This window comes from Trifolium pratense, linkage group LG7 (genome assembly GCF_020283565.1).
Source record: "Trifolium pratense cultivar HEN17-A07 linkage group LG7, ARS_RC_1.1, whole genome shotgun sequence".
NCBI classification, from domain to species: domain Eukaryota; kingdom Viridiplantae; phylum Streptophyta; class Magnoliopsida; order Fabales; family Fabaceae; genus Trifolium; species Trifolium pratense.
In genome coordinates, this window is record NC_060065.1 from 21,632,385 (window position 1) to 21,648,074 (window position 15,690).

A 15,690-nucleotide genomic window follows, 5' to 3' on the forward strand; every position below is an offset into this window, starting at 1 on the left:
ACTTCCTCTAGCACTTCCACTTTGAAACATTCGGATACCACTCCACAAAATTCAAGGTCTTGGTTCTTGACCCTCTTCATCCTAGGATAAGGCACTCTAGCATATGGTGAAGGAACTTGAAACTTGGGGTCCTTCACAAGAGGTTTCTTGCCTTTCTTGGCACTAGACTCATTCTCCACTCTCTTTTCAACTTCACCCTCATAAGCTTTTTCTTCCTTATTTTTTTCTTCTTTCTTATTTTCTTTTCTATTTTCAACTACACCATCCCTCATCTTTTCAACTACACCATTTTTACTCTCATCCTTCTTATGATTCTCCACTACTTTTTGTGATGAAACTTCTCTACTCCTCAAATTAATGGAATTACAACTTTCATTACGAGGATCCGTGGTGTTTCCACAAAAACCACTTTGAGTTTGTAGAGAAGAGACTTGCCTTGCTAATTGACCCATTTGGTTTTCGAGATTTTTGATGGAGGCTTCATGACGTTCGCTTGACACTTCTTGGTTTGCTTTCATCACCTCAAAATTGCCTTGAGTCATCTTCATGGCTAAGATAAGAGTATCTTCAAAAGATTCAAGGTGATCTTCAAAATGTTGATCTTGAGGAAATGCTTGATTCGGATTAGCTCCATAAGAACAATTCATGTGATTCTTCACTCCAAGATTGAAGGTGTTGAAATGAGGATTACTTTGAGAGGTTGCTTGCACCATACATTGAGCTTCTAGTTGTTTGGTAATGATTTGTAGACACTACTAGAAATCTTGATTTTAGAGACCGATTTAGTGACCGATTTTTTTTGGTCACTTTAGAGACCGAATTAGTGACCAATATGTTGAGCTTTAAAATAGTGAAATTTAGAGACTGAATTAGAGACCGAAAATTGGAGACCGAAAAATTTGTCACTTTTAGAGACCGATTTAGAGACCGAATGAAATAAAATTAGTCTTTTATATTATATAAAATAAAAATCAAATTAAAAAAATGTGTTAATTCTTTTTTAAAAAGAGTCCACTATTCTTTTTGAACACTCAAATTTTAGGTGAGAGTTCACCTAAGAACTCATCTCTTCCCCGCCTCCGTGTGTCTCTATCTGCTTCTCCACATCCTTCGATCTGCTTCACAACACGTTCGCTCTCTGCTTCCAAATCGATGTGGTCATCGTTTCTCCTACGCTCGCTGCTTCTTCTATTTCAAACAAATTGAACGGTTTAGCACACCATGTCGGCCCTTCCTAAGATGCTTCTTACATCGAGAAGCTTTACACACAGCGAGCAACATAACAGTGCCAAGAACAAATCTCAGGTCATTCTCACCATCATATTTTTAATCCCTAATTTAATGACTCTTCCTTTTTTATTTAGGGTTTTAGATGGTGTTGTTGTTGTTGTTAGATTTTCTTACAATTAGGGTTGGGAACTGTCGTTTTACTCTCTCTATTTCGCTGTTTTTTTTTTCACAAACATTCGGATCTTTGGGAAAATTTTGGTGTTTGATTTTGTGCTTAAACCTTCTTCCAATGTTGAAGGTGGGTAGTTGCTTTTATCTTTACTCTATAAGGCTTTTAATTATTCGATATTTGGTTGATCAAAGTTATGCTTATCTTTAGGGTAACAAAAATACCTAATTCAAGGGTCCATATATTTTTTAACACAAATGGTGTGAATGAATGAAAGTAAAGGGTAAAGGGTTTGTCCTCTTACGGTAGACATGTCATATGATCTTTAAAACAAGATTCAGAAGTGTGAAAGAGTGATTCCTAAGTTTAAAGATGCAAGATTTGGTAATTAGGTTGAAATTGTTTTAGCCAAAGCCAAGCATAGTGGTTCCTAGTCTGTGTAATAATTTAATATCAAACTGAATGAAGCTACTGATTTGTTAAGGTTTTTACTCATGTTGCTTCTTTGATTCTTTCTAATACAATGCATACTCCTTAGTTTTCTGATACAAGGCATATTGTTTGCCGTTAACTCACTTCCTTGTTTCAGACATTGGTGCTTTCATATTTCAGACATTGTTTCACACACTCTTTAAGTTTCAGTTACGTGTGCGACATCATGAATGTTATTTAATCCATGCATTGATTTTGTTTCATGGTTTGATATATAGTTTTTTACTTTTGACGTGTGTATTCTAATTTATGATGCGTGAGGCTCTGGATCCATGTCAAGACCCAACTATTCTAAACGCTTAAGTACTTGTAAAACTCATTTAAGGTCCAAATTTGTTTTAAACATGATAAATTTTTTGGAATACTTGCGCTTTCAGTTTTCTTCCTACAGTTGTTTTTTTTTTTGTTTATTTTATTTTATTTTATTGCTACTGGTGCATATGAAGATGATTTGGCTCTGTTTTTTGTGTCAATAATTGCTAGTGATATTGTTGGAAATTAAATCAAACAATCTAGAAGAATTTGCGTTTTCATGGACTATATACTTTCAAGGACTGAAACTTGTTTGGTGGCTCTATGATTATGGTAAGTCTTTTATCCACAAAGGAAACTTTTTATCCTTCAAATTTGTTGTTATAGATTATGCAATTTGTCATTTTATAATCCTTTGTATCGATATGGAATAAAGGAAACTTGCACAATGCACATCGCATAATTATAAATATCCCAACTATAATAACCTGCATCATCTTTGAGTACGGGGGATAGTTCTAGAATTAACTGAACAATACATCCTACAATTCTTTCAAGTTGAATTCCATTTTCTCTGCAATAAGATAACATGTTTGTGAAGCTCTACCCTGTCCACAAAGTTAGGATTATTGCATGTGTAAATAATATATTACATGTGACTTTGGATGTTATCACCTTATGTGTGTGTGCTAATCTGGTTAGCAGATTATTGGTGTTATAGGAGACAAAAAATGATACCAGCTGTCCAGGCTCCAGAGCCTTCAGATTACATTTGAATTTCTGCATAAAAACTTTGATATGTAGCTGCATAGATTTAGAGAAAAATATAATGATGCTGAATTTTTGCAAATGTTTGCATGTTTCGTTGTTTATGTACAATTAGCCTTTGTGTATCCTAAGCTATAGGCTGGCCTAGGATTTGAGTGCTGAGAGTTCATTGTCTCAAATGTTATGACTTATGAAGAAATCTGCAGAGAGTTTATTATCTATATGAATATATCACCCATGGTTGAATTTAGATTTCATGTTCACGGATTGTGTATAATAATAGATTAGAATAGCTTTTAATGATGGACAATTTTACTACACTTTTGCAAATGTTGCATTTTTCAACTTGAAACAAAGTATAAAAACTTTGTTCTAACTAGGAAGATTGATGATTTTATGTTTGTGCAGTTAAAGTTCCACTGGATGCATACTTGATGGACTTTGTGTTCTCTGAGAGTGAACATGGTGAAGTTTTTTATAACAAATTTGGAATGGACTACCACATACCTGTTTTTGGTGATATTGTGAAGGAACCTCTCCTTTGCATATCATTCATATTGCTGTTGAGATGGCCCCAATTGCAAAGGTAAGCTTAACCTATTTGCATGGAGCTTTAAATTGGCTATTCTAGGAAATCATAAATAAGAGGTTGCCTTGTGTATAGCTGATCTTCAATTTTAAGATTTCCGCATCCCATTTTTTCCCTTATATTATGATTTATGATCTGTTATTTCACTTGTTATGTATGCTAACATTTTAATTTTTAGAAGGTTGATTCATTGTTGTTATGATCTCCAATTATTTTCAATGATCGTAAGATATTTCACCTTATAGTACTCATACTTAAGCTATGGAACGCAGACTGAGTTAAGACGGCCACTTAGGTCTTGCAGCTAAATTTTATTAAACACATCATAATAATATATAGTATGTAAACTAAATTCTTTCTTTGTAATTATGTTTGTGTCCATGTAGAGTATTTCCTCAAAAGTTATGGAAGCGTTCGATAATCGGCCTCTCAGTAAGATTAAAGGGACCGGTAAGAATCAATTTTGTACTCCAAGTTATCAATTTAAATTCCTACTTGCTAATTGTTTGTTGAGAATGTATAATAGGACTTTTTAAGGCTGGTGCATTCACTAAATATATGGAATGAAGTGACCTAATACAAGTTGATTTCTGCAAAATATCTTTTTGTTTCACCCTAATATTAGCTTGGGATTTCATTGAGCGATAGTAGTGTATGTTGGATACAAACTTTCTTTATTATATCACCAAATTTGACCTTATGCAATTTGTTTGATATTTTTTATAAGGCAAACATATGTTTCATCTTGTAGGAATGCATGAAAGGTTTTTGGGGCTCTTTTTTTTATTTTTATATAGACTATTGATTAAAAATTAACTTGTTGAATGCCTCAACTTTTGTGCAGGTATGTAGTCATGGTACCAAGAATGTATATCATGGAGCATGTAGATTAGAGGCTTCTAGTTTGATACATACATGATGTAAAGCCTTGATGAACCGAAGCTTTAATTTATTTTCTATAGGAGGTTTATTTATTTTGTAATACTGAATTTGAAGAAAAAAGCATTAGTTAAAGCCTTGTTTAATATTATGGAGCATGTGTGCATGTTTAATTCTTTGTTGTGTATACTGTTTTAGAGATAATTTAAATTAGATTTGAAAAATTGTTTCAAGGGATTGTAAATTTAATAATAATATTTTTTTTTAAAAAAAAAAACTCCTTAGAGACTGAAATAGAGACCAAATTTAATATGCAACGTCGCAAAATCGGTCGCAAAATCAGTCGCAACGAACATAATAATTATTTTCAAATCGGTCACTATATCAGTCGCTAGTATCAGTCACTAAATTAGTTGCTATAGCGTCGGATATTGCATCGCAACAAGCGTCGCAAACTCGGTCTCTAAGTCGGTCTCTAAGTTCAGTCACTATTTCGGTCTCCAAAATCAGTCGCTATTCGGTCGCTATAGGATCGGTCGCTGGTTTGGTCACAATGGAGTAGCGACCAGGGTTGTTGATACTGATTTTAGGTGGTCGCAAAATCGGTCGCTAACAGATTTAGAGACCGATTTTAATAAAAATCGGTCGCTAAATCGGTCGCAAAAAGCGAATTTTCTAGTAGTGAGAAAGACATTATTGAATTTGCAACTATTTAAAAGTGCCTCTTGATTGTATGATTCAAACATGCCTTCCTTCCGCTTTACGATTTGCTCGTGCTGCTTTCTCAATTTCAGGATCGACTTCCAGCTCAATTGGACCTGTTCTCCGCATGCACAAGGAAACAAACAAGTAGAACGCTCTCGACAGAAAAATGTAAAAACAGAAAAATCAAAGAAAACACAGAAAATATAAACACTATTGCCTTGTCGAATCAATCACAATCCCCGGCAACGGCGCCAAAAACTTGATGGATAATTTTCGCAAGTGAACGAATTACCACGTAGAAATAAAAATATCGATCCACAGGGATTGTGTGATTAAACTAGTCTAATAGTGTTCATAAACATTATGCAAGAAATACACATAAATTGGGGGTATGTTGAGTGATGAATTGTTAGAAAACGTGCTTTGAGATAAATGGAAAAGCGAGGTAGAATCATCGGAATCACCTAGTCTATAGCTAAATCACATGCAATCTACCTTATCATATGAATTTACTCAAGTGTTCACAACTGGATCAACAAATTAGTGAATCGCAATCTCTTGTCAAAATCCACTCTATTCGTGGTCGATACTCCCCCAATCTCTCGGGCGGAAGCTACCTACAACGAATGATATGAAAGCGCGTCGATCGTTCGCTACACTCTATGTTTCAATCTCTCGACCGGAAACACTCGAGTGCTCAATGCAATTCAGTTCAGACATTAAATCAATATTCTCATACGTGACTTAACTCAAAATCATTACAACACTAATGAAAGATCATAAAGCATTAAGAGACGAATTGCATTAAGTAAACACTGTTAACAGAGTAAATCCTTACAATTAAGCAGATTACATGAGATTCATCTACATCCTAAGCTATCCTAGATCCTACCTCCACAAGGAGTTTAGCTCCTCATGTTGCTTCGATCGCGTCCTAGCTTCAACTTCATGGCTTGAGAATCCATGCTATTGAGGAGCTTGAAGCTATCCTATGAAGGTCTGGATCCAACTCTGAAAGCTTCAAAACCAGAAAAGTAGATGAATGTAGCAGATTTTCCAACCCCTTTCACAGAAAATGCAGAATCCTTATATAATAATCGCAACCACGCCGCGCGCCAGATCTATCACGCCGCGCGTGGTTGCAATTTCTTCAACTACGCGGCGCGTGTAACGGTATCACGCGGCGCGTGATCAAATCTGAGGTCTCTGATCTTCAACTCTGCCATCTTCACGCCGCGCGTGATAGCTCCACGCCCCCGGCGCAGTTGTCCTTCTTCTCTTCACGCCGCGCGTGGTCAGTGCTACGCCGCGCGTGACCAAGTCAGAGAGTAATCCAATTCTGATCAAAGCTTCACGCCGCGCGTGGTAGGCATCACGCCGCGCGTGATCAAAGTGAAAAACTTGGCTCCCTGTGATCTCCATCACGCGGCGCGTGATGGGTTACGCCCCTAGCGTAGTGAAAATCAGCAATTTCCTGCAATTTTTCCTGTTTTCTTGCAAAACAAGTAATCATGCTTATGAATAGATTTCTCTTACATTTATTGCTTAAAACCTACTAAAATGCATTTAATGTTGCTAAAATAGGCATGGATTAGAGAGTGTGACGATCCGTCATCACCCACCACAACTAGCTACTAAGCCTCCACGACTAGCTCCATCCGTATTCAAACTCAGCCACCCATCCTCCGGGCATTTCCAAGCAACAGAAATCTCAACCTTCGATCAAATTGTAACCACAACGTTGTTCACGTCCGCTTGCATATACTGTAGAACCCAGTTCAAGACGTAGATCCAAGGTTGTGTTGGTCGTAATCTCGCGTCTCCTTGCGCCTCTATCTCGCGTCTCCATGCGCCTCACATTGTTATTATGACCAAGCTCATTACGCATATTCATAACAACCCATTCCTCCAACACAATCTCTTAACACATGCATAGTATCTTCCACAACATCAACGTAGTGGTTACACCAAGGATCATCAATGTGCATTTTACTTTTTCGGTAGTTTGTAATTAAACGGCCGTGTCGAACTAGCCAAAAGAAACTTCTAACCTGCTCCGGGAATTTTATTTTCCAAATACGTAACCAATTTGCATTCCACTCATCATCATTGAAGTGACACAATAACATATAAGCCGACGCGATGAAAAAAACTCCCGACCTGGTGCCATTCCAAGCTCGCTGATCTTCATTACGATTATTGTTTGGTGGCATGACAGCAAAAAGTTTATTAATAATAATTGGCTGGTAGCCACAGTATTAATAAGTCCACCTTCCAAAACTCATTATCATCAACAAGGTTAACAACTAGCATGTTTTTCATGTCTTCTGGAATTGAAACGCCAAGCTCTTGGATGGATTTGCCATGATATAACCATCTATCTTCCCAAGCTTTCACCATGCTCCCATTCCCAATGGACCAAAACTCATATAATTCAAAGCTATTCCAAAGATTGACCAATTTTTTCCATAGGCTAGAATCTTGTGTTTTTGAAAAAATTTGATTAAGATTAGAAGTGCCTCTACTATATTTTCGTTTAATCACCTCAATCCACAGTGCATCCTCGTCAGTCCTTATGGCCCAAGTTAGTTTCATTAAACAAGCTTGATTCATGTGAACTAGCCTTCTAATTCCCAAACCTCCACAGGCTTTCGGTTTAGTGACAATCTCCTAGTTCACTGTTCACTGCATGATATTTCCTACCATAATATCAACATCTCCCCATATAAAGGCTCTTTGAATTATTTGAATCTCATTAAGACAAGCATTAGGTATAGTTGTTGTCATCATAGGATAAATTTGAATTGCTTACCGCTTTCGACAACATAACGCGACCGACAAAGGATAATTGCTTAGCTTTCCAATTTGACAATTTAGTCTTCACTTGATTAATCAAATAACTATAATATGATCTTTTTGGCGCTCTACCCACCAGCGGGACACCAAGGTATTTTCCCAAAGAAGTTGCTTCATTAAAACTAGACAATCTTACCAACTCCCCTATCATTTGAGCACTGACATTTTTCGAGAACACGATGCTTGTCTTTTCATGTGAAACTTGTTGTCCTAACATTTGACAAAACTGGCCACATTCAATTGTTCAATACTTGCTTCCGCAAAGAGGATCAAATCATCCGCAAACATTAAATGAGAGATAAGAGGGCCATTTCTTCCCGCTCTCATTGGTTTCCATACCCCATCTTGAACTCCATTGGTGGTTAGATGAGAAAGTTTGTCCATGCAAATTACAAAAAATTAGGGTGATATAGGATCCCCCTGCCTAATTCAATAGTTTGTTAAAGGATTTTTAATTTAAGAAATGTAAAATATAATATTTTTCATATATGCAGGGCAGGTTCGGGGTGAGTATCAATATCCCTATTACCCGCCTCACCCCTGTCTTTTGAAATAGGTAGAAACTCAAACCTGAGCCCTAGTCGCTTGGCGTTAGCTTCATCCGTCATAACCTTCATCGTTCCTAGTACATGCAGATTACTTAGCTAGCCTCCTCAAAGCATACATGACAACATTAACCAAACCAAAGGTATACAATTAGTGGAATGAAATAAAATTGCTCGTCCTAAGCAGTGTGGTGGTTTAGGTGTCCAACCAAAGAGGGAAGCAAATATCCCTCTGCTGGGAAAAACTGTTTGGCATACGGTGCAACCTTCGAGTATGCTTTGGTTTGACTTCCTGTCTAGAAAATATATCGCCAAGCCAAATTTCCTCTTCTCCAACAACCCTTCTAGTGGCTCTTCATCTTAGTCTTTTATTATTCGATAAAAAAACATCCTCAAAGATGGTTTCTCTTGGTGTGCAGGTTCGAGATCTTCTTCCTTTTGGTTCATCCCTTGGACTGCTCTTGGCCGTCTTGGATCACTCGTTCCTTTTGTCGATATACAAGATTTGCAGCTCTTAGTAACAGACGTGCTTTCCACAGAAAGTTCTCATACTCAACGTCTTTAGACTCAGCACCCTCCATTGGTTTATGATGTTATTAACAACACTAACATCAAGTTCAATGATTCCATCGAAGATGCCTTCATTTGAACCAACAACAAAATGACACTTACACTACTAAAAGTGGTTATAACCGGTTACTCTCCCTGAGGGACCCGGTAATAATTCACAACCCTTCACACTTTTGGTCTTGGATATGGAAACTTAAATTTCTTGAAAAGATCAAATTCTTCTTTTGGTTGGTTTGTCACAATTTTGTGCCCACCCTCTCTTTACTCAATCACCGCAAGATGAATCCTTACGCCACTTGCATTCATTGTGGCCTCCAAAATGAATATTTCCTTCATTGAATTTGGGATTGTGAGTTCTCTCGTAGCCTTTGGCACCACTTTGATTTTAACAATCTTGATTTCTTCTCAAATTTGGATGCATACGATTGACTCAAGTTGGGTGCCACAGGTTCACAAGCTCTCATTTTCTCGGCTGGTGTCTGGTAGTCTCGGAGGCATTGCAACTTGATGTGCCTAAACTATGAGACTTGATCCTTAAGTTGACTCTCCTTCAACATCCGAGTTATGGTCGAAACCTTTCGATACTGCTACTCCCCCACTTCTCACGACGTGTTAGTTGATAGATATATAAAGTTGAACAATAATAACTCTTGTGTCATTCTTAATGTGGACGGAAGTTGCCATGATTCTCCTGTTTGATCTGGATTTGGCAGCATTATTAGAAACACCTTCGACCACTATCTTGTAGGCTTTTCAGGCTTCATTCAAGGGTTATCTGACATTTTGCTTGCTAAAATGTATGCTACTCTGATAGTCAAAGACATGAGTATTGATAAACTTGTTTGTTACTATGATACTTTCCACTCTGTCAATCTAATCAGGTCACCAAGTTAAATATCATATTCAGTTGTGTTAATCCAAGACATAAAAGAACAGCTCTCTCAACTTTTGGAGCCTCCTCAAAAGCTGATCTTGACTCATGCTTTTCCTACAAAAGGCGTTCATGATCTTCTTAGAAATGACGCAATGACAATCTTTTTTCTTCGAGAATAATTTTCTTATCTTAGAGGCACGGTTTAATGTTTCCTTAATCATTATTTTCATTTTAAATGACTAATGCTAATATTTTTTTTATCAATAAAAAAATAGTAGTATGATCGTGAATTTAAATTGAGGTGAAAGTGTTCAATATAACATTCTCAATATATATTTTCAACAAAATATGCATCTATGAGTCAAAAAAAAAAATTTATATGATTTTATTTTCTCTCCTCAACTTGACTTTACTTCTTTTCCCATGCCAGCCAGCCTCATATTCTCTCTCTCTCTCTCTCTCTCTCTCTCTCTCTCTCTCTCTCTCTCTCTCTCTCTCTCTCTCTCTCTCTCTCTCTCTCTCTCTCTCTCTCTCTCTCTCTCCTCTCTCTCTCTTTCTCTGATCATTCTCTCTCTTCACCGTCCACTACTTCCTTCATGATATTTTGTACTTTCTTTATCTGCTGTATATATAAAAGTGAATCCACATATTTGCCTGAGAACTGTTCCCACTCTCTCATCTCAACACTATCACTATACCTTTTTCTTTTTCTCTTTTTTGTTTCTGTTTTCATCAATGGCAGACCCTTATTCTAATTTTTTCTCATCAAATTTCTTTCAATTCAATAATAATAATAATTCAACACACCATTTCCCTTCTTCAAACCCTTCACCCCACCACCATCATCCTAATTATCTTCACAATTTCATCAACCACACAACTTTTAACAACACTAACACCAACAACACCAACACTTTTTTCCACTACCATCATCATCTTCACCATCTTCAATCTACACCATCTTCTTCATATTCTTCATCTTCACCTTCTTCCCCTCCTTTAAAAGAAGCTCTTCCACTTTTGAGTCTAATCCCTACAAAACAAGAAGAATATGATGTCTTGGAACAACATCATCATCTTCATCAAATTCATCATGATGAAACTTGCACTTCAATGGAAGTGGAGGATTGTAGGTATAATAATAATAATAATAATAAAGTAGAGAAAAAAGATGATGATGATGATGATGAAAGTGTGACTGTTGCACTTCATATAGGGTTACCAAACCCTAGTGCTGCTGAGATAGCAACTATGATGATGTCTTCTTCATCTTCTGAGATGATGAATAATGAAAGAGATAATCAATTATTACAAGGAGATGTTATAAGTGAGGATTCTTGTTCAGCTGGTTTGTTGAGTAGTAATAGATCACAAATCAATAAGGGTCAGTATTGGATCCCTACACCTTCTCAGATTCTCATTGGTCCTACACAGTTCTCTTGTCCTGTTTGCTTCAAAACCTTCAACAGATACAATAACATGCAGGTTAGTAATTAGTCTTAAATGCATCACACAAATTCATTCACCATAACCTACACATCTTCAACATTTTATTAATCTTCTTTTTTCCTCTTTTTATTTTTTTTATATTTTTTTTGGTTTTTTATCTACGGACATGTGTTAATCGTTAGGGGCAGAAAGAATTTGTTAATAGCCGAGATCGAACTCTAAACCCTTTTTATTTAATCTATTGTTAAATGATAAAAAAATTGCTTTCATCACCAGTTTAATCTGGTTCATATGTTAGTTCTAGCATCAAGTGGTTCCAGCCCCTTCCAATCGCAGTTACGAGGGATCGAACCGTAGTCCTCTCTACCAAATTTAGCGCCAATCACCACTGAACTTTTTTTTAATATATTCATCCAACGTCCAAACTTGTAGGAGGAATTTGTTAACAACAGAGATCGAATCTTAAACAACTTTTCTAATACTTGTGAAACATTCAAATTTATGCCACAGAACTATACCTATGATAAACCATCCCCATCTTTTCACGCCATGTATTTGGTCTAAATTTTTCACTAAATACATCAACTTTTGATGATCAATTTCTGTTTATAATTTGAGATAGAGGTAATATATATTTTAATTTTTTGGGTTTTGATGTATAATTTCTTTCTTGATTCTGATGCTTGACTAATGGTAACAGGAAGACACTGTGTCCTTTTCTTCTTTTGATTTTTTTTTCTCTCTTTTCCCCTTCTATTTATCTTCCCCCTTTTCCCAGGTCATTTTCTAATTAATTAAAACTATTTTTTTTATTTCTTTTGCATGGTAAAATAGGTATATATATTATATTAGTATATTATATTATATCAAGAAAAGAAAAATGATCTTTTTGGCTGATAGAAACTGTGAGTTAGATCAGATCCTATATATCCTTTTCGTTGATTAAACAACTCAGGCAATGTTCTTTATGCCTTTAGTACATTAAATTCTGTGCTTTTTCCTATGTATTTTGCCATGCAACTGTATATTAGAACTGAATTTTGCAGTGTTTTCTTCCAGATCTCTTATGTAAATAATCTCTAACAATTAATTAATTAATAATTTATTTTTTCTTTGTGACCTTTTTAATACTCAATCCAAACACCTTCTATACGTGAAAGTTCCATATTTACATGGACATTTTTTTTTCTCTCTCTTTGCTCTTCAACAAGCATTCATTTTCATTATTTTGCTTATCAAAAAAATAAATTTATGTGCCAAAAAAAATAAAAAAATTTCATTATATATTAATTGCAAAGAATTATTTCCTTGTAGATATTTTTTTCGTTTGTTTTCTTGTCTTACCTTTGAGATTGTTTGGTTCCAATGGAACTTCTGATACCTCCTTGATTTACTGATTTTTCTCTCATATTTTTCTCGTTTTTTATATTTATATATATTATATTTTCCATTAAAAAAAAATTGCAAAGAAATTATCATCAAACTACGAGTACATAATTGCATAAATAGTTATAAATTTCATTAAAGTGGGGGTGCAGCAAGTTTTTTCTTTCTTCAGGATTTCAGAATGTCCTTGAAATAAATAGTAATCACATTTATGAGCATTTTTTTTATCACATTTATGAGAGGATAAAGCTTACAAATGCAGAGAAAACAAAATTATTGCTGCATAGAATTGACACTAGAAAACTTTAACAGGTTCAAGATTGAATAACAGAAATTAACAACCTGTCATAAATTAAACAAAAACATAACAACTAATATTTATATTTTTAAAAAACGACAGAGAGACAATTATTGTTTATGCCCATTATTGTGAAGTAAAATTATTATTTTTTTAATAAAAATTTCAAGAAAGGGAAAATTTTGTAAATTAAAATGTCACTACGTTCTGAGAGGATTTGAACTCTATCCCTTGAAAGTATACGGTCAAATTTTTAACACTGAGCCGACATATATGACAAACAATTGTAAGGAAAGAAATCATTTAAAAAAACATAAAACAAAATTGATATTCATTCCAAATTAAAATCTTGGCGGGCCTTCATGATTATTACAAACATCATAATCATAATTTCACACAACAAAGTGAGCTAGCTAGCCAACAATTTTTGTTTTTTTTCATATAAATTTTACTATGTACACAACTTTTAATGATTATTTCTCCTTAATTGCTTGCTTTATAATATTAACTTCTTTAATTCGGTGTAAATTGAGTATTCTCTGTGCACAAGCAGAGATTAATTTCTTGACCTTTGTTGCACTCAACTGAGCGGAAAATTCTCCCTAAAAGTTTTAACTCTGTTGCATATGCCCAAATCAAGGATCGAATCCAAGACTTTGATTAATTTCGACATTCTTATTTTCAGATGCATATGTGGGGACATGGATCACAATACAGAAAAGGTCCGGAATCTCTGCGAGGTACACAACCTACAGGTATGCTGAGGCTTCCATGTTATTGTTGTTCACCAGGTTGCAGGAACAACATCGATCATCCAAGAGCGAAGCCGTTGAAAGATTTCAGAACACTTCAAACACATTACAAAAGAAAACATGGAATTAAGCCTTTTATGTGTAGAAAATGCGGTAAGGCTTTCGCTGTTAGAGGAGATTGGAGAACTCATGAGAAGAATTGTGGGAAGCTTTGGTATTGTTTATGTGGTTCTGATTTTAAGCATAAGAGATCACTAAAGGATCATATAAGAGCTTTTGGAAGTGGTCATGCTGCTTATGGAATCAATGGTTTTGAAGAAGAGGATGAACCTGCTTCTGAAGTTGAACAAGATAATGACTCCACTCAGACTCAGTAGCAACAGGAAGAACTATATATATATGGTTTGAAATTTTAATTAATGTAAGTGAAATATGTTATATAATTCTTAATGAATTTGTTAAATTATTATGATGGATATATATAAGAATTAACCATGTTTAAATGGAGGCCAATATTTTCCTTCTATCATTCTTTGTTAATTACTATAAAATATCGGGCATATCTAATATAGGATTGCTAAATATTACGAAAACTTTGAATACGAAAAGCAAGTACCATAAATCATATAAAAATCGAAAGCACAATTTTTTTTTGTAACAGCCCCGGCCCATTTTCTACGTATTTAGTAGACAATCCCGGCTGTCACCTCACGATCTTCTCCACCCCTCTCTAGTGGAGTTTTTGCCTTCCGTGGGAATCGAACCACGTACCCTGGGGTTCAAATACGTGTTCAATCTATTCCCACTACCAATTGAGCTACTGCCTACTAAATAAAAGGGGCCCGGACTGTTACAAAAAAAGGCGCCTTTTTTTGTAACAGCCCGGACCCCTTTTCTACGTTCTAACTAATCATTCTCGCCCTGTTTTATATTTATTGATGATTTTTATTGTTGTTGGTATTAAACACATATCCAATAACTAACTTGGAGAAATACGTTAATTATTGTCGGATCAAGTATCAAACTTATTATGTTGAATTTCATCTTGATGAAGTAAGTATACCTATTATATCATATGATTGTATGGTGCACCAGTCCTCCTCATTTATCTCGCTGTCGTCCATGAATATCTTGCTGCTTTTGCTCACCGGTTTCTTTGCTTTTGGGATGTATGTTGCTTTATCTTTTGACATTTTTTTTATTTGTTACTAATTTCAATGTCTAAAAGAATTCTAATTTAGTTTAAACAACTTGCGCCACGTTGTTTAAAATGTTTTTATTGCTTTCATCTCTCTTTTATATGTTATAACTAATCATTCTTGCCCAGTTTTATATTTATTGATGATTTTTTTTGTTGTTGTTATTAAACACATATCCAATAACTGACTTGGAGAAATACGTTAATTATTGTCGGATGAAGTATCAAACTTATTATGTTGAATTTCATCTTGATGAAGTAAGTATACCTATTATATCATATGATTGTATGTGTGGCACCGGTCCTCCCCATTTATCTCGCTGTCGTCCATGAATATCTTGCCGCTTTTGCTCACCGGTTTCTTTGCTTTTGGGATGTATGTTGCTTTATCTTTTTGACATTTTTCTTTATTTGTTATTAATTTCAATGTCTGAAAGGATTCTAATTTATTTGACTTATAAGTTGTTTAACTTCAAATGAGAGTAATTATTTTTCTTTCAATTTCATTATTTTATGACTTAATAGATGGAGGGTCACTTCAACGGTTTTAGAATGGACAATGAGTTACGAAGAATTTTAAGATGAAAAAAAAAGAAGAATTTTTAGACATTCGCACACATTTTTCACCAATGAGTTGCGTTGAACCTATGGTATGAGCAAATGTTATATTTTCAATTT

The 15,690-nt window shown here is 35.1% G+C and overlaps 1 protein-coding gene and 1 long non-coding RNA gene across 4 annotated transcripts; both read left to right on the plus strand.

Moving 5' to 3' along the window:
• The first annotated feature begins 775 nt into the window (after positions 1 to 775).
• On the plus strand, positions 776 to 4,537 carry LOC123899524. 3 transcript variants are annotated; one of them, XR_006805654.1, is made up of 5 exons: positions 789 to 1,305; positions 2,375 to 2,476; positions 3,320 to 3,497; positions 3,887 to 3,950; positions 4,345 to 4,537. It is a non-coding gene; the product is annotated as an uncharacterized LOC123899524 (long non-coding RNA). The 3 variants fall into 3 exon arrangements; XR_006805655.1 differs by having other exon boundaries at positions 776 to 2,476; positions 3,679 to 3,950; XR_006805653.1 differs by having other exon boundaries at positions 982 to 2,476.
• A 5,955-nt stretch (positions 4,538 to 10,492) lies between these two features.
• On the plus strand, positions 10,493 to 14,343 carry LOC123897861 (zinc finger protein WIP2-like). Its single transcript, XM_045948654.1, has 2 exons — positions 10,493 to 11,414; positions 13,748 to 14,343. Exons 1-2 carry the CDS (start codon positions 10,665 to 10,667, stop codon positions 14,189 to 14,191), a joined length of 1,194 nt encoding a protein of 397 aa, XP_045804610.1. The 5' UTR covers positions 10,493 to 10,664; the 3' UTR covers positions 14,192 to 14,343.
• The last annotated feature ends 1,347 nt before the right edge of the window (positions 14,344 to 15,690 follow it).